The sequence below is a fragment of the Crocuta crocuta genome, unplaced genomic scaffold, assembly GCF_008692635.1.
Source record: "Crocuta crocuta isolate KB4526 unplaced genomic scaffold, BGI_CrCroc_1.0 scaffold28, whole genome shotgun sequence".
NCBI classification, from domain to species: Eukaryota; Metazoa; Chordata; class Mammalia; order Carnivora; family Hyaenidae; genus Crocuta; species Crocuta crocuta.
This window is the reverse complement of record NW_027533256.1, coordinates 7,517,914-7,535,767: the sequence shown is the minus strand read 5'-3', so window position 1 is coordinate 7,535,767 and position 17,854 is coordinate 7,517,914. Positions and strand designations below refer to the sequence as shown.

The 17,854-nt window shown below is 56.2% G+C and overlaps 1 protein-coding gene across 1 annotated transcript in view; it reads left to right on the top strand.

Moving 5' to 3' along the window:
- The window catches only part of GRID1 (glutamate ionotropic receptor delta type subunit 1), a gene marked incomplete at its 3' end in the record, with an annotated part of 707,181 nt that overhangs the window by 225 nt on the left and 689,102 nt on the right, over window positions 1–17,854 (top strand). Inside the window, exon 2 of the mRNA XM_077746455.1 lies at window positions 1,974–2,129. Within this exon, the coding sequence (XP_077602581.1) occupies window positions 1,974–2,129 (156 nt within the window). The remainder of the gene's footprint in view (window positions 1–1,973; window positions 2,130–17,854) is intronic.

Genomic DNA, 17,854 nt, shown 5'->3' with positions numbered 1-17,854 from the left:
TGCATGGCCCGCGCCGCGCTCCCGCGGGCTCTTCGCCGCTCCCTGGGGCTCCAATCCCTGCGGCCTCTGCCGACACTTAGGGCCGCGGCTGCGGGGAACCCAGGTCTGGACGCGCGTCCAGACCCGCGCCCCTGGCTGGGCCGTCGGCGGGCTCGGAGCAGCCGGGGGCAGAGGGCGGGCACGGCCCCGGGTCTGGCCAAGTTGGCAGGGCAGGATCAAAGGGGCCCGACCGGAACCGTGTGTGAATGTGGGTGGGTGGGTGTTGTCAGCGTGCATCGCTGTGTGTGCGCCTGGCACCGTGTTGGTGTCACTGCGAGAGGGCGTTGGGATGTGTGGGTCCATCTGAGCCAGTGTTGGTGCGTGCACGACTGTCAGCCTGTTAGAGTGGACACAGTGTCTGCCTGTTTCCCCGGTGTGTGTCTGTGTATCTCGCGGTATATGTGTGGGTGTTTGTGTATCTGGTTGTGGCGACTGCAGCCCAATCCTGGACAGTTCCAGAGTTTGCCGTGGTCCAAGTCCTGGGGGCTGGCAGACGGTCCAGGTGGTGGGAGCCGGGGGGAAGAAGCGTGGGCGGCGGGGGGTGGGGAGGAGTGTGTGTGTGCGCTGAGCGGGAAGAGATGCATAGAGGGAGAGAACCAGGAGAGAAGATGAGATAGAGAAGAGGAGGGGGTGCGCGGAAGGGGAGTGTGTGGGAGTTGGTGTCGACAGGGGAGGAATCCCAGGAAGTTAGGCCAGGTTGGGGGGCTGAGAGCGGTTGCTTTGGGGGAGCCCCTCTGCAGTCGCCTTTCCGGAAGTTGGGAAAGACCAGCGAGCACAGAGACACTGGGGGTGGGGAGGTGTGAGAAGGCAGGGATGATGGGACAGTCAGGGCGTGGGATGGGGGGTGGGGAGGAGTGGTGAGGGATTAGGCCTCGACTGGGTGAGCTGCAACGCCCCCCGCAGGGGCCCGGTGCCAAACCGGCTTCCCGCCCGGGGGGAGAGGGGCCTCGGGTCTCGCGGTCAGCATTGCGGCTCTGGGTGTAACGTGGAACCGGGGCCTCCCTCCTCCCGCCCAGTCCCCAGCTCGCGGGATCATCGGGCCCAGTCCTGAGACCGTGGGGACCCGAGGGGCCTGGCGTGCAGGGAAGACTCCAGAGTTGTCCAGGCTGCAGGGCCAAGCTCTGGCGAATCCGACAGATCTCCGCTGGAAGCGCAGAGTCCGCTAAGGCTGTGCTACGCGCGAAGGGCCAGCCCGAGGCTGCCCTGGAGATGTTCGCGGTTCTAGAAAGCCCTTTCAAGAGCGGTACCTTATGAGCTCCTCAGCTCTCCTGGGTCTGAAGGGAAGGGGTCTAGGGTACAGCCCCCTGTCCTCCCACACACACGCAAGAAGAAGCAGGAGGGATGGAGAGCAGGAGGTGGAGCCCAGGGAGCCAGGCTGGGACTGACCCGCTGGTCACCCAGGCCCCTGCGAAAAGAAGCCCCCAGGTGCAGCAAATTCAGCTGGACCTGCGTACTCAGCTTCACTCAAAGGGGGATCTCAGGGCAGAAGGAAGTCATCATTCCATTTGGGATTGGGGTCTGGGACATTGCTCTGCAGGGGAACTTTCTGGCCCCTGCGATGGGATTCATGGGGCCATATCAAGGCATTTGGGTGCTGCCTGAGACCACTCCAGCTTGCCTCAGTCCGTGGGGCATGGCCGGGACATGAGGTGAGACACGTGTGTGACCTGGTGGCAGCATGTACGATGTGTATATGTAACTCATGTCAACTGTGTGCACATGTACTCAGTGTGTGGGGGACGTATTCCCGTGCTGGTTGAGCGAGGAGAGCCTTAAACTGTCCTGTCAAGCTGAAACCCCAGTCTGAGAAACTACCCAGCAGGCAATCAGCCCACCTGCCAGGATCACGACCTGAGGGCCAAGGCTAGGGTGGGGGTGGGGTGAGGAGGGAGAGCTCCTCTCTAGGCCGGGTCTTGACCCCTCGTCTCCTCCAGGTGCCATCTTCGAGGAGAACGCGGCCAAGGACGACAGGGTGTTCCAGTTAGCCGTATCAGACCTGAGTCTCAACGATGACATCCTGCAGAGCGAGAAGATCACCTACTCCATCAAGGTCATCGAGGCTAACAACCCGTTCCAGGCCGTGCAGGAAGGTGAGTGGCCGCGGCACCCAGGGCTAACAGGGCCGCGGCCTGCAGGCGGCGCAGCAGCGGAGACCCGCGGGGTTGCGACGGTCTTGGCCGCCCAAAGCCCCCTGTGCGCCTGGGCAGCCGCGCGGTGCCAAGCACGTTGCGCGCGCCCTCGCCAGCCCACCAAATGGTGGCGCGGCGAGTGCTTTGCGCCGGGGAGCTGGAGCCAGGAGCTTGTGAGCACAGCGAGCGGGGCTCCTTGCGGGGCGTGTTGCGGGATTGTGCGGTTCTTTTACAGCTGGGCGCGCGCGCCTGTGCGCCCAGCGCTAGCCGCGCAGGCGTACGTAGCTCAGGGCCGTCTTTGTTTCTTGAGTGTTTGTGGGTGGGCGTGTCTGCGTGCTGGGTACCTGTGTCGGTGCACCGCCCTTGACCTGCATGGGCAGGGGTCCTCCTCGTCTGGAAGCGAGGAGCGCCTGGAGTCCGTCGACCCCCGTCTCCGCAGCACAATCTAGTACGCGCGGCATTTTGCGCCCCGCGCCCACTCAGTGCCTCGGCCCAGCGAGTCTGTGCCGAGCTCCTCCTCCGGGTTTGGAGGAGCCGGTTTCTCTCTCGCAGTCCCTGCCGCGGGCGGAGGCGCCGGCGCCTGGGCCGGATGTGGGCGCTGTTTGACCAGGAACGGAGCGGAGTTGGGCCGGCCGGGCTGCGGGGAATCCTAGCCCTTGCCTGTGCGGCCACTGTGGCCTGCCGCCGCTGCCTCGGTTCGGGCCGCCAACGGGGGTCACAGGTGCGTGGCGGGGGCGTTCGCGTCAGCGGCACCATCTGTTTCCCCCTCGTCTCTCTTTCCTTTACTTCTCACCCTTCTCGATGCTGGGCTCTGGAATCCGAATTCCTCTCCCATGCCACCAGCCACCTTCCTGGTCAGAGCCTAGGGCGCTCTTTCCACCTCTGGCATCTGCTTAGCCCAGGTACCTTTTTCTGTGCTCTACCTTGCTCCCTGTATCCATGGGTTGACTCTGAGACTCCTGACCTGGAGTATGAGGATATGGGACACAGCTGGTGGCACAGGATGCCAGGATTCGTCCCAGGAGGGACTGACAGGACAGTGAGCATAGCGAAGAGGTGGGCGGGCTGAGTGTTCCAGGCCAGCTCTTCCATCCCCCACCCCCTCCCTCCAGTGGTTGGGCCTAGAGCCCTCCTGCTGCCTTGGGCTATGTAGACTGCTGGGTTCCTGGGTACCCGCACAGGTAGGGTGATTCAGTGAAGGCTCTGATCTGTGCCCAGGTCAGAGCTTTATGCTAGAAGGAGGCCTTTGGGAGTCTCCTATTCTTGGGTGCAGCAGAGAAGGGGAAGGCCCAGCTGTGAGTCCTGAAGGCTCAAGGATGCCTTAAAGTGGGTGTGCAGGCCTGGAGTTTTGAGTGTGTTTTTGGAGTGGTGGCCAGCAGGGTCAAGCTGGTGTTGCCTATCATGGGGACTGCTGCTTCCAGCCTTGGCAAATGTCCATTGTCTGATGTCCACTGAGGTGCGGGAGGGGGTAGCCCCATCCTTTGGTGTCTGAGTGGCCTCCCTGCAGCCCCTGCCTTCACATGGCCCGCCCCTGGACTTCCTCTCTGTGTGCTGTCCTTATACCTGCTTGAAAAATGCCTGGTGTGGGCTCTGGCCAGGGAGGGTGGGGCATCCTTCGTCAGGAATGACCTTAACTGGGGTGGGGGATCTGGGGTGACACAGACTTATCCAGTCACATGCCATGAGTTTTACGGTGCTTCTTGCTCCCTTGACACTATTTCTACACATTTGTCTCTGTGGACAGTCATTCTTTGTGCTTGGGAGCTGAGGACACAGGCGGACATACGCGTTTCTTGCACCCAGGGGCTCACAGTGTGGTGGCGGTGCTTCCTGCATTCCACAGGCCGTTTTGGCTCTTCCACATTCTCTGTTGACATATTTTGCTTCCCCTTTGCTCTTTGGAGTATTCCAGGTTCATTCATTTTGTTTCTGAATGATGCCCATCACCCTCCCCCCTTCCCCACCCCAACAGCAGGTCTCCAGTGAGTGAAGATGATGTTCTCCCCAGGGTTACAGTCTTAGGCAGGTGACACACGTAGGCGAACCAGGCAGCTGGACCCTACAGGGCCTGGTGTGTGGGGTCTAGAGAGGTCATCTCTGTTAAAAGGAGCAGCTGTTACACAGCTTTAGCTGATTTTGCCATTTGGGAATGAAAATCCTAGTACAGTAGATGTGCCAGTTTTTTTTTTTTTTTGTAAGAGGAGCCCTAAATGTGGACTTTAATTATAAAATCTGATTTCTAACTGTTGTCAACGAATCAAACAATTTAAACAGCAAGCCAAATAAAACATCCATGGGGCGATCAACCTTCAAACCCCAGGGCACCTTTGTCCTGCAGACCCAGGGTCTTGCTTTTCTGGATCTTAGTTTCTCTATTTTTATGACTGGAAGAATGTCTCAGGCTCCAGGGACTCAGGCTTACAGTCTCAGAGGGACTGTGAGGGGAGCGTGTGTAGCTGTCCAGAAGTAGGGATTTGGATCCTTGTGACTGAGGGGCATCTGATGACATCTGGGTAGAAGGATACCAACCAAGGCTATTGGGATGCCTGGTGCCCAGAGACTGTGTGCTGGTTAAAGTTGGTATGTGCTTTCAACTGATAAGCCGTGTGGGCAGAAATCCACATTGTTATCCCATGACCTTGCACAGCCCTTGGGTGTTGACAAGGGACAGGAAGAGCCCGCCCCTCAAGGGCCTCAGAGAGTGTGGAGCAGTGCTCAGAGGCTCCTTGACCCTTGCCAGCTGGGCAGGCACTCAGCTCTTTGCATGTCCTTCCTTCTGTGCTCTGGGCTGCTGTCCATCTTGTGGTGTGGTCCTGGTTGGTGACTGTCTTCTCTCTCTCCTGCGCCTGGATGGTCACTGCGGCAGGACGCGGGTGGTAGATACAGTTTGGGTGGGAAAGGAAAGAACTTCTTGGTGCAGAGTGGCCACAGACGGAGGGCAGAGGCTCACTGAGGTTCAGTCTACATCATGGGCTGGGCCAGCTCCCAATGAACCCCCAGTGGATGTGGGATTGAGGTGATCCTGTCTCCACTTTGCCTTCGAGGCAGCACCATGCAGGGAGAAGAGCTTGGTTGCTACAGCCCAAGAAACTGGGTTCAAATTTGTCTTGCGTCATGTGCAAGATGGGACTGTCCCCAGCCCTGCTCTGAGCTTCTGTTCCCATATCTGTTAAAAGGGACCAACCACAGTACCTACCTCATGGGATTATCATGGGGATTAAATGAGACGAGACATGTATAAATTGTCTGCAGAAGGCCCGTGGTAGGCATTCAGTAAACACGAATTCCCTCTCTGTCCCCTGACCCAGCTGCAAATCCATCTCAGCTTCTCTTGAGGCTGTTGATATTTTCAGCCACATCGTTTCTTAAGCTAGTGAATTCCTTGAGAGCAGACTCTCACTGACCTTTCCATTTTCAGCATTTTCCTGAACCTCCCCCCCCCCAATTATAAAAGAAATGCATCGCTACAGTGAGCATGAATCAATTAAAACAGGGAGAAAAGGAAAAGGCCATACATGTTCATTATATAAAATATGGAAGGAACAGGAAAGCTCGCAAGGCAGAAAAGAATCGTTCAGAATTCTTCCTGTTCCTTCTAGTCTTTTTTCACTCACCGTGGTTTGTTAAGTCCTGAGAGAGAGCTCCCATTCTGTTCTGTTCAGCTAGATACCTTGTTTTTTTTTTTTTCTTATTTTTTTCCATTTAACATCTTACTGGCTTTTTCTGAAATTGCTACAATATACGTGTAAACACTACTTAGCGGCTGCCTATATTTTTCAATATTCGAGACAATCATTTTTTAAAAAAATGAAGTCGTTTATATGCTGAGGTATGCTTAAGTATCACTGAAGAGAGTGAGAAACTCTGCTTTGAAATGTTGGCCCTAAGATTTATACCAACAATTTCTTGAGACTCGTTTTGTACAGACTCCTGACAAACTACCTTTCAAGACACTTGGTCAGTTGATGTAAAAGAATGGGTCGCGTTTACTAGAACATGAGTTTGATGAGGATTTAAAGTTAGCAAATGGTAACACCAAAACGATATTTAAATCATAATGTTGTGCCTGAGATTCAGTTGGCAAAGTCTGTCTTAACTGTAAGTGAAAATGTGTTTTCTGGATACTAGAAGAAACACTAATTTGTCAAGTAAAAAACATTTCATATTGTTTTAAAGTGCGTGCTCAAAGGGAAGATCATGTATTGAGTAAATGCATAAAAGAACTGGGTGAGCAGCAGTCTTCTCTGTTCGAAGTATTCTCTTTTACTGGAAGTAAAAGATTTGAGTTACTGGTTATATGGTGGGACACATCTGTCATAAAGTGGAAAGATGACAATTTAGGGAAGAGGCAGGAAAGAGGAATGTGTATGTGAGGCAGTATCCCTTTTAGTTTCAATAAGCACAAGAGTGTTTTAGGAAGACAAGGTAAAGATTACTCAAGGTAAAGATTATTGGTGTTCATAATAGAACAATGAGACAATGAAATCAAATGAAAGTAAAACACAGTGAGCGTGTTGGCGTCTGCCTGATGGCCTTGATCATTTTATATTGGTCCCTCCTGGGTGGTCAGCCTGCCCCTCATGCCATGCTGGGATGTAGGCATTCTGCTAGCGGGTCTCTCGTGCTGAGCTTTGAGGTCTCTGGCACCTTCCTTGGCTTCCTTTCAGAGGGATATGGTGAGTGAGGCCCAATCCATGTAGACTCGCTGGCAGACCCACTTCTCTCTGGGAGGGGCTTTATGGGTCCTCATCCAGGAGACTCCGGCAGGGGCTTCCTGAGTGTCATGTTGGTGACGTCATAAAGATGTGTCTAGGCCCACGACCGTCATTCCCATCCCCTCGGCTGGAGTAATTTTCCCTGGCTGCTGAAACAAATTTTGCCCTAAGTTAGTCGGTCAAAAGCGGGAATTCCTCATCTTTGATTCCGCAGGTCAGAAGCCTGACACAGGTCTCACCGGACTAAAGTCCAGACGCTGATTCCCTCTGGAGGCTCTGGGGGAGTATCCATGACCTTATCTTTATAGCTTCAAGAGGCTGCCTGCCTTTCTCAGCTCCGGGACCCCTTCCGCCGTCTTCCTCCAGCAATGGTGGGCGGGGGGCCTTCTCACAGAGTCACTCTGATCTCGCCTCTGTCCTCCCCTCTCCTTTTGACCTCTGACTCTTCTGCCTCCCTCTCCCTAGGACCGTGCGATCTCACTGGGCCCACGTGGATAATCCAGGACCACCTCCCTGTCTAACAGCTGGCTGCTTAATTAACCCTCTGCAACCTTAATTCTCTGACATGAGCCTCATGTGGGCACAGTTGCGGGGATTAGGACGTGGGTGTCTTTGCGGGCCGTCATCCTGCTACCATGTGGGCACCCTTGTCAGTGCCCATCATAGCCAGTGCACGTTGTCCCGTCTTCCCTTTCTTCTGCACGGTTGACTGCTCTCCCGCTTCCTGGGTGGCATCCTCTTGCCTAGCCGGCCCTGCTAGAGTCGTGTGGGACTGACGGCCATGTTTCCGTGTCTGCCAAGCTCGCTCTGGAGATGGCAGTAAGCCCGCAGGCCTCTGCAGACTTCCCTGTGCACTCCGGTGCTGCACCGACTTCCTTCCCTGGACCTGGCTTGTGCCTAAGGAAGGTCCCGGAAGAATCTTCTTTTTGAAGAGCCAGACTGTAAGGCCCATCCACCACACAGGCCCAGACCTCCTTTTCTGTCTGGGCAGGTTCTTCAAACACCCCCTCCCCTCCACTCCCTGTCGTCCACCATGCCCACCTAGAGCTCAGGTAGGGGGGCCTTAGCAGGGTCAGTCTTCCTCGGCTGCTGCTTAGAGCTCTTCCTGGTCCTAAAAGGGACCAGCCAGCAAGCACGGCTCTGGCCATGGCTCCAAGCAGTGATGGCCCCTCACTGGAGGGGGCGCTGGGCTGAGGGAACCATCTAGTCCCCTTTCTGGACTGGTCACCAGCTTGTGGTTGTATCTAGGAGTGGCCACCATCCCTCCCTCAGCTGAGCAACCAGGTTCCAGAATTCTCTTTCATTCCAAGGTCACTCCTGTGTGTGCAAACAGGCATGCACACACATGCACACACATTCTCTCACTTCATATACTGTATGCCTGCCTCACTCACATCCTCATAGTTTGGGTTCTAGAGGCTTCCTTTTAGTATCCCTGTTGCCATGTCCTCACCCCCAGATTGAGAGATTGGGCCTAACTGGCAGTTTGTGAGTAGATGGTCATTTAGTGTTAGGCATGTAGGCCGGAGGTGGTGGGTCCAGTGAGACACTTGTCCTCAGGCTGCTTCCCAGCTGCCCCTATTCCCTTTCTTGGTGACAGGGGGACTTTAACAACCTTCTCATCTGGAGCAGCATGTTGGGGCCATTTCTCCAGATGTCTTGTGGAGGACAACTAAGACTGTCCCTTAGCACCTAGAGCTGTATCTTATAAGGGCAGATAGACTTTCCAAATTCTGGTAGTTTCCAGGTCAAAAACCCCCTAGCTTTGTCCTCTCTAGTAGCCATATTCCCTCTTTACTTTGCATTTTCACTACCAGAAAAAGCTAAAAACATGGAACATTTAGTCTGTATTGACTATTCCTAAACCATTTATAACCCAGTCCGATCCCTGGATATGAATTTTTTCAGACTTGGCTACTGAGGTCCCCCTGCCCCCTGGTTTTGTTCTATGGTTCCCTTGTATCAGCTAGGAAGACCAAGATATACTGTAGTAACAAACAATCCCAATGTTTCAGTGGCTTTACCTAACGAAAATTTATTTCCTTCTCATGCTACATGTCTGTCATTGGTCAGCGTGGAGTTTGGCTCATCATGGTCACTCAGCTTGAATATTGCCAGTTGCTGTGCCACATGGAAAGAGAGCTCTGGGTATCTCAGCCTGGAGGGGACATGTGTCACTTCTGCTTACAGCTTATTGGCCAAAACTAGTCATAAGGGATCCAAGAAGCACAGTCCCACTGTGTGCCTGGAAGGAGGGAAACTGGAAATATTTAGTGAATGACACAAATACGTATTCATGAGGCGCCTGGGTGGCTCAGTCACTTAAGCATCCAACTCTTGATTTCAGCTCAGCTCATGATCTTCAGCTCAGTTCATGAGTTCGAGCCCTGCATCAGGCTCTCTGTGCAGTACAGAGCCTGCTTAGGATTTTCTCTCACTCCCTCTCTAACCTCTCCCCTGCTCATGTGCTTTCTCTCAAAATAAATAAATAAACTTCAAAAAGCAAACAGACAGGGGTGCCTGGATGTCTCAGTCAGTTAAGTGTCTGACTTTGGCTCAGGTCATGATGTTGCCGGTCATTGGGCTCTGTGCTGACAGCTTAGAGCCTGGATCCTGCTTCAGATTCTGTCTCCCTCTCTCTGCCTCTCCCCTGCTTGTGCTCTGTCTCTCTCAAAAATAAATAGACTTAAAAGGAAAAAAAAGAGAGAGACAATCTTGTGTCTACCAGGTTGTCCTCTGTAAACTAGAGAGTGGACAGGCATGGCCTCAGAAGGCTCAGGTTAGCTGCATCCTAAATGGTGAGGTGAGGGTGGGGCTCAAGGCCTGGCTGTCACTGAACCCAGCACCTGTGAGCCCTCACATCCAGACGTTAGCTACCTGTGGCCTTGGCAGGGTTCCCTGTGGTCCTGTTCCTCTCCTGCCCCTGTCCCAGGCCCCCCTCACCCCTGCCTTCCCTACATGGCAGCAGCTCTCTCTCACTACGGCTTTGGGCCGGGGCAGAGACTCGTCACTGCCATGGGTTGGGCTGTGACAGCCTCTTTCTCTGGGGTCTAGCCTTTCTGACAGGCATGGGGCCCAGGAGGGCAGCTGGGTCCGTGTCCAATATCTCGTCAGTTGGGTTCTCTAAAGGCCTTCCTTCCAACCTATAAACAGCCGGTTTTGTGGCCAATGGCCATGGGTTGGGAAGAGAAAGACCCATGATTGTCCCTTCTGGGCCTAAAGCACAGGCAGGGTAGCTGTGCAGTGATTAGATGGCTCCCATCTCTTTCTTTCTGGGTCCAGGCTGTGGGTGAGGCAGGTTCCCAGGCAGTGAAGCCAGGGACTTCCAGTTGGGGCCCCAGGGTGGTCCTCAGTCCAGGCTGCACCCCCTCCTCCAGCCAGATCTGGCATATGTGGTCCTGGCCGGCCCTGTCGACCCAGTTTGCTTCCCTCACATCAGTCCTTAGTCGGTCCCAGGCAGGGGCTGCCAGACGCTGTCGCTCTTCTCTATTCCTGTCCAGTGCCCGGCCCAGCCCGCTACTCCTCACCACGGGAGTGGATGTGGTGCCCAGGAGCCACGGCGGGGGCAGAAGGAGCCTGTGCTCTCACTCATAGGCTGAGGCTCTTGTCCCCGCTCTGCTGTTTGAGTCTGTGCAGGTTACCTCAGTGCCCTCAATTGGAAGATGGGAAATGCCACCACAGAGGACAGCTCAGAGGGTCAGTTGAGGAAATGCAATAGGAGAAGGAGAGGTGGAAGAGCGGTCCCAAGGGGCCCTTGGCTCCCTTCCCCTTCGTGGCCTGGGCCGGGCAGGCTCCCCGAGTCCCTGCAGCATTTAGGGCAGCTTAGAGTGGAGTCTGGTCTCTTTGGGTGTCCCAGGAGGGCAGGGAAGCAGGTTGGTGTTGATGGCATGGCTTACGCTGAACTGTCTGTGTAGGCTGGAGCTCGGGGGCCCTGGAGACTGTTGTCGCATACTGTTGCCATCTTCCTGCAGCCTTACTGTTCTGAGTGCACGGAACAGCCAGAATCCAGCTTGCCTGGCCCAGCGCACTTGCTCTGTGTGGGGGGAAAGGGCTCAGGCAGGTCCTGGATCAAATCCCAGCTCTGTGAGGGATTAGCTCTATGGTCTGGAAAGGTCACTTGCCCTCTTTGCAGTTTCAACATCTGTGCGGTGGGGCTACCTTGGTGCTGTGTTGATAGATCTAGACGGGTGATGGATGCCTTGGTCTCTGGGCCTGCCCGGGTACCACCAACCCCCTGCTTGGGGTAAAGACGTGGGCCCTGCTGGCTGGACACCATCCTTGCCCCACTGTGGCCAGAGCTCCTGGCTTAGCCTGTGCATTTGCTGGCCCCACATGGCCTGAGCCCCTGTAGACCTGGCCTTGGCCTGGCCTAGCAGGCTGTCTGCTTCCCATGAGCAACTCCTGCTTGGTCTTGACTCCTTGCCTTGGCTCTGTCCCTGGACTGGGGCTGGGGGCTGTCTCCTGGCCTTTCATTTGGGTGCCCAAAGGCATAGTGAGAGAGAGAGAGAGATCACTTTCTAAGCCCTGGTCTGAGCTCCCTGCATTTCTCTTGATGGTGTCCATTTTAGAGGGCGGGTGCCAGGTGCTGCTTCTCCTCAGTCCTGGTTGGCTCCCAGGGCGCCTGCCCTCGCTTGCCTCTCCCTGGGCCTCTTGTGGTCCAAACAGCTCTGTGGGCTGCCCCCGAGGCCTGTAGGCTGCCAGCCTGAGGGGATGTCTCTCCCTGTCACTGAGCCCCCGGCTGGGGCCTCAGCTCAGGGCTGGCTCAGGGCTCCTCCTGTGTATCTGATAAAGACTCTCGAGGGCCGACACATGAAACTGCATGGCCCACAGCGCTGAGCTGGGCCTGCACAGGGGGACCTATGGCCAGTGTTCCTCCAGGAACAGGCAGGAACGGTGGCTGCGCCTCTGGGCAGCGCTGAGGAGGTTCAGGGCATCCCATGGAATCGAGGCAGAGCACCCTATGTGTGCAGGTGTGTGTGTGTATGGGGCTGCATGTGTGTATATATGCATGTGTATGTGCACACGTGTATGTGTGTGTGCACAAGTACGTGTGCTTGTGAGTATGTGTGCACGAGTGTGTGTGTGAGCGTGCACGTGTGTGTGTACCAGATACCCATGCTGTCTGGGCATGTTGTGCAGAAAGAGCCAGCAGTTCTAGCTGCTGCTTGGGGCCTCTCTAGACCTTCCCTCTTTGCCCTCCTCCTGGGCTTCCTTCAGGTCTCAGTTCAGATGTGGCATCCCTGGGGAGTCCCCCCTCCCCCCCGTGCCCGGAGGAGGCTGGCCCTGCCCCGTGCCCCCATCCACCTGTTTGGTGATGTTTCCTGGAGGCTGTGGGCTGTGGGAAGGGAGGGACTTGCTCTCTTTCGTGCCCTATTATGTCCTCAGCTCTGAGAGACATTCAAGGGGAACGTTCAATAAATATCATTTCCCCCTTCCTGCTGGGGGACATCCTTGGACCCAGATATGTGCTCCTGCCCCTGAGCCCCTTGGAGATACTCCAATGGATGGTCATTGTGGTTGTGGCTGCTTGACTCGGCTAAGGTCAGGAGGAGGCTGTGGGCAGCAGCCTGGGCCCTTCCCTGTTGGTGGTATCCACTGTGGCCCTTTGGCATCTTGTCAGTGGGGTGAGGGTGGGAGCCAGCCTGCCTGCACACCCCAGGGAGCGGCCCTCTTGGGGTCCCAGCCCTGTGGGTCAGCAGACACCACAGGGTTCTGATATCTAGAGCTGGAGGAAGACTTGCAAAGCCAAGGCCGGGGNTATGTTGAAGCTTCAACCCCCAATGTGATGGTATTTGGAAGTGGGGTTTTGGGGAGGTGATTAGGTTGAGGGTGGGGCCCTTCATGGTGGGGTCAGTTATAAGAAGAGAACAGAGAACTTGCTGTCTCTACAACGTGAGGATAAAGCAAGAAGGTGGCCATCTAAACGCCGGGAAGAGAGCTCCCTCAGTAGGAACTGAATCAGCCAGCACCTTGATGGACTTCCAGCTTCCAGACTGTGTGAAGTAAATGTCTGTTGGTTAGGCCACCCTGCCTGCGGTACTTCATGAGGCAGCCTGAGCAGAAATAGGACCGGAGAGCACGGGCTATGGGCAGACCCAGCCTGGGTGGACTTATCAAGGGAGTTGGGCCATCCCTGCCTTCCCGGAGCCTCAGGGCTCACACATGTCTGATGAGGTCCTTGCACCTTGAAGCATCTACTATTCTGATCTCCTTCTGACCTTTATGCCTAGTTGAGGCTTTCTCTACCCCACAGTCCTTTAAATGTTGAAAGACAGCCACTGGGCCCCCCCCCCCCCCCCCAAAGACTTTCAGGCTGCACATTCTAGAGCCGTATTCTTTCTCACCTGAATCTCTTTTGGATACATCCATCTGTCACTGTCCCTCTTAACACAGAGCATCCCTGATGTGCCTCAACCAAGAATTTAAGTTGCTAACCTCAGCTTTCCTCCCTGTAAAATGAGGACAGTGACACCTCTCTTAACAGGTTGTCTTAAGGACCAAGTGAAGTAATGACCACCCAGAACATAGCTGTGCCTGGCACCAGGGTGGTGCTCAGTAAACAGGAGCCATAGGTATCGTCCTTACACTGTCTGTCCAGCGCACAGGGAGAGGGATGGTTACTTCTTGTTCTGGGTGCTCACTGATAGTAATGAAGTGGCACTGAGTGCTGGCTGTCAGCATTGCCTCCTGCTGTGACTTGGGGCTTTTGCCCTAGAAGGGGTGACACATCAGATACTCCCATCTGGAGTTTGTGCAGTTAATTGGCTATTCGATTCCAGCGTGCCACTTTCTAATGACTCCTTTAAAGTCCAGTTTGTTCCGAGCTTTGTGAGTCTCACTTGTGTCTTCCCAAGGATGAACTCTCCCTCCCAGCCTGAGTTAGCTCTCAGCGGGCTTTCTTCCTGTCCCCTCCCAAACAGGTGAAGCTACTCTACCCCAGGGCCTTTGCACATGTTTGTTTCTACCATCTGGAAGGCTCTTTGAATCGCAGGCTCCTTCTGAGCCTTTAGCTATGCCTCAGATCACGCCTCCTTGGAGAGGCTCCCTTTGGCTCCAAGTAGGACCACTGTTATTATCAAAGCTTTGCATGCTTCCCCACCTACAGTCATGTTAATTTATTTCTGAGCATCATCAGGTCTGTGAAGGAAGGGAAGTTACTGTCTTTTCACTGCTGAGTTCCTGGAGCCAAGTCTGGTGCACGGCTGGTCATGGGTGCTCAGTAAAAGCCCCTAAATGGCTGGTGGGATGGACAGAAACATGGGGGCTCTTGGTCTCTGAGACCCCTGCAAGCTCATAGTCCTACCTTCACACTTGGGGCTACTTGGGGTGCATGACGTGTGGGGCCTGGAGACTTGTTGCATTTACAGCAGCCCCTAAGGCCCACTTGTACTGGCCCTTCCCTCCTGGTCAGCTTCTGGATTTGAAGATCTTTCTCCTGGCAGGAAAAAACAGGAGCCAATGGCATAGCCTCTCCCTGCCATGGCCACTTTTATGGGGTGTTCCAAGGCCCAGTGCAGAGGGTACAGTCGTAATGAAGGGGTTTCCCGTGCTCAGTAGCTAGAGTGGGAAACAGTTTCGGAGGCTCCGTTTTGAGAAGGTATTTTCCCGCCTGAGCCCCTCCGTCAGGGGCTCAGGGCCATTGGCCTGCCTGCCCCNAAGTGGAAGCTTGCTGTGGGCCGCACGTGCTGGCCGTTGGGGGCTGTGCTAGCTGCTGGTTGTCAGGGTGTGGCCTGTGGGCCAGAACCCGGCCACCCATTTTTATCTCCCACCTAACGATCCTCTGGTGGGCTGGGGAGCCCACTCATCCTGGCCTCAGTCTCCCCATGTGAGACCTGGGGATGACAATGACCTAATGACCTAATGACCTAAGCACTGCCTGTCCCAGGTTTGGGCAAGAGAAGGGGCTGTGGGAGGGAAGAGGAACCGCAGGTCTGGGGTGGGCTGGCCGGGCAGCTCAGAGCCTAGTGGGGAAGGGCAGTGCCCCCAGACTCCCACCAGCACCCTCTTGGTGGGTGCTCTAGGAGCGGGTGTTGGGGGGAAGTATTTGGCAAGGACGTAGCTGCCATCCCCGCCACACCGACCTCTGAGGAAGCAGGAGCCAGAGCCCTCCCAGTGAGCGGGAGCTGGAGGGGCTTTGAAGCTCTGCTGTTAATGATCAAAACCTCATCAGGAGAAGCCCGCCAGAGCGTGGCTCAGGGGGTCTGACTGTGCCAGGCTACTCAGCTCCTGTCAAGAAAATCAACTTCATTAAAAGGAGAATCAGCACCCACTGATCAGTACTGGTGCGTGCTCTAGGGGGGCTTCTAGATGGTGGGGTGCAGCTAGATGGGGGCCACAGGCCTGCTGGGCCCTGCCCTCGCCTCTGGGACCCTGTATTTGTGCACAGACATCCAGTGGGCACACTGGCCAGGTATCTGCACCCGCCTTGCCCCTCAGAGCCCACCAGGGCATCTCCCTGATGCTCATGTCTGGCCAGGCCCCCCAGATCCTGAGCTGCAGGATGGTGTCTGTGCTCAGCATTTGGGTCCTTAGGGTCTAGCCTTAGCCAGTGTCCAGACTTGTCCCCGCTGCGTGCCCTGGTGCCCTTGCTGTGCCAGCAGAGGGCCTGGTTCTCTCCTGACTGCATCCACCCAGGTGCCCCTGTGTTTCAGTTTCCCCATCACTTGGCAGCCTTAGCGGGGGAGGTTCTTCAGGAGGCCTCCCCTGGCTGCTCCACTCCCTTAGCTGGGGCTTCCTGTTTACTGCCATATTGTCCTGTGTGTCTCCCGTCGTGTCCTAGTCACTGCCTGTGAGGTCTGTGCGTGCAGGCACCATGAGCTCCGCTTCTCAGGACTCCTGGGCGCATGCAGTGCTGGGCAAGTGTTTGTTGAATGGCTATCTGACCGTCCCTCTGGCACGCACACGTGTGGGCCTGCAAACGCACATGGGAGTGTATACCTAGTGTCCAGGTGAACTTGGAGACACACACCTGCAGACTGGCTGAGACCCCAATGGTGGCCGGGTCCAGGGATCGTCTCCCCAGAGAACGCCTTGCTGGGGGAGCCCGTCACACTGCCCGCTGAGGGTGTGATCTGAGGACCCCCCTGGGACTGCGGCAAGGTGGCTGAGCCACAGTGCCCCAGGGCTGTGGAGAGTTTCTGCCTCTCATGGCCTGGGAGGAAGTTGTTGCCCCCGTGCGTTTGTGGGAATTCTAAGCTGGACCCCCTGAAAAACCACATCCTAACATCACATCAGGGAAACCTGCTGAGGGTCTGAATTCCCCGTCTCTATTAGACATATTAATCACGTGGGAGTTGGAGACCCTTAGGTACTGGCCTAAGCCAAACAGGGATATGTATCAGGCTGTGTAATGGCAGAGGCCAGAGGTTGTGTAACTTCAGGCATGGCTGGATCCACGGGCTCAAGTGGTAACCCCAGGACTCTGCTTCCATCTCCACATCCTTGTCCCCGCCTCCCCTCCCAGGGTAGCTTGCTTCCCAGGCAGCCTCATCCACCCAGTGCTCCTGCCTGCTGTACCGATGTCTAATCAGCCCAGCCCCACGGTCCCTGCCCATGGGAAGAGGGGGGTTGTTTAACAGGAGTCTCACAAGGGTCCCAGGATTGCCACTCGTTGGCCTGGCAGGGGGACGGGCTCCTCCCGGAATCGGGCCTGTGCCGGAGGAGGCGGATGCCCCAGTGGGCCGGGCCTGGGGCTGCCTCAGCCCCTCCGCTAAGACTGAAAGAGGTAGAGCAGCTGTGGTGGGGTCACCGGGAGGGAGAGAGGACGCCGGGCCCACAGGTGCGTGCCCTCACATTTTCTCTCTGCTGCCCTGGGCAGCTTCCTGTCCATGGGCCACTGGGTTTGGGGTTGGACCGGAAGCCCTGGGGCCACACCCAGTGGCTCCTCACACAGTGGATGCCGAGGGATCCCAGAGCCTGCCGACTGGAAACTTCTCTTTGGAGCAGGGGTTGAGAGAGGGAGCAGCCAGGGTTTGAGCTCTGGGTGGGTGGGGAAGGAGAGGAGGCTGGTGGCTGAGCCCTTCAGGAAGGTTTCCTTGGGGGAGGGGCACGTGTGCTGGCCTGAGGGCCACGGGGCTTTGAGAGAGGGGGGTGACGTGTGTTTCAGGGTGGATTTGGGACAGTGAGGGAAGAGTGGGGGCCAGCCTGCTGGGGCCAGCGCTGGGGAGTGGGAAGGTAGGAGGGACCTGAGACCCAAGTCTCTTTCACACCAGTGTCCTGAAGATCTCTCTGGGCGTGGCATGACCCAGGTCTCCCTTGGCACCTCCAAGTCCGGACAGGAGGCAGGGCCTTATTCCCGGGAGGTGGAGCTCACTGCTCCCTGGGCTCCTGCAACTGCTGGGGTGACCTCGGTCCTCTCCCTTCTTTGGGGGGTGATGTGAACACCCTAAGGGCACTGGGTCGTGGCCTTACACACTTGGCTCCCAGTTTTTATGTAGTCATGTCCTTGGACTCAGGCTGAGTCTTGCCTACCCAGCGGGTCTTTTCTATCCCTACACGGATTGTGGGCTGGGGCCTTTGCTCCCTTTTCCAAGTGGCCCATTTGTGGCCACCCCTGAGAGCTCCTTCCAAAGACAGGAAGGAGCCCTGGGCTGGCGGCCAGAGACCTGGCCTTGCCCCTTGCCCTCGACTGGCTCTGCTCATCCTTTTGCATCGTGAGGCCATTGCCCCCGGAGGCTGGGCCACCACAGCAAACTAGGAGGTGCTGGGGGAGGGGTGCTGCCTTATCGTCAAGGGCTCCCACAGCCTCCTGGGCCATGTCTGCCCTGCTCTGAGTGACTAATTGAATAGAAACCCTCCACACACCGTGAGGCAGAGCTCCGGCCCTGCCTAATCTCGTTAAGAGGTCCCCTGACAGTCTCATTAGGCGGCTGGCTGTGTGGAGAGGTTTATCTCTGCCACAGGGTGGCCAGGTCCCTGGAGGCTGGACCTGGGATCAGGCCCCCACCCCGCTGCCCTCCAAATACGGGCACA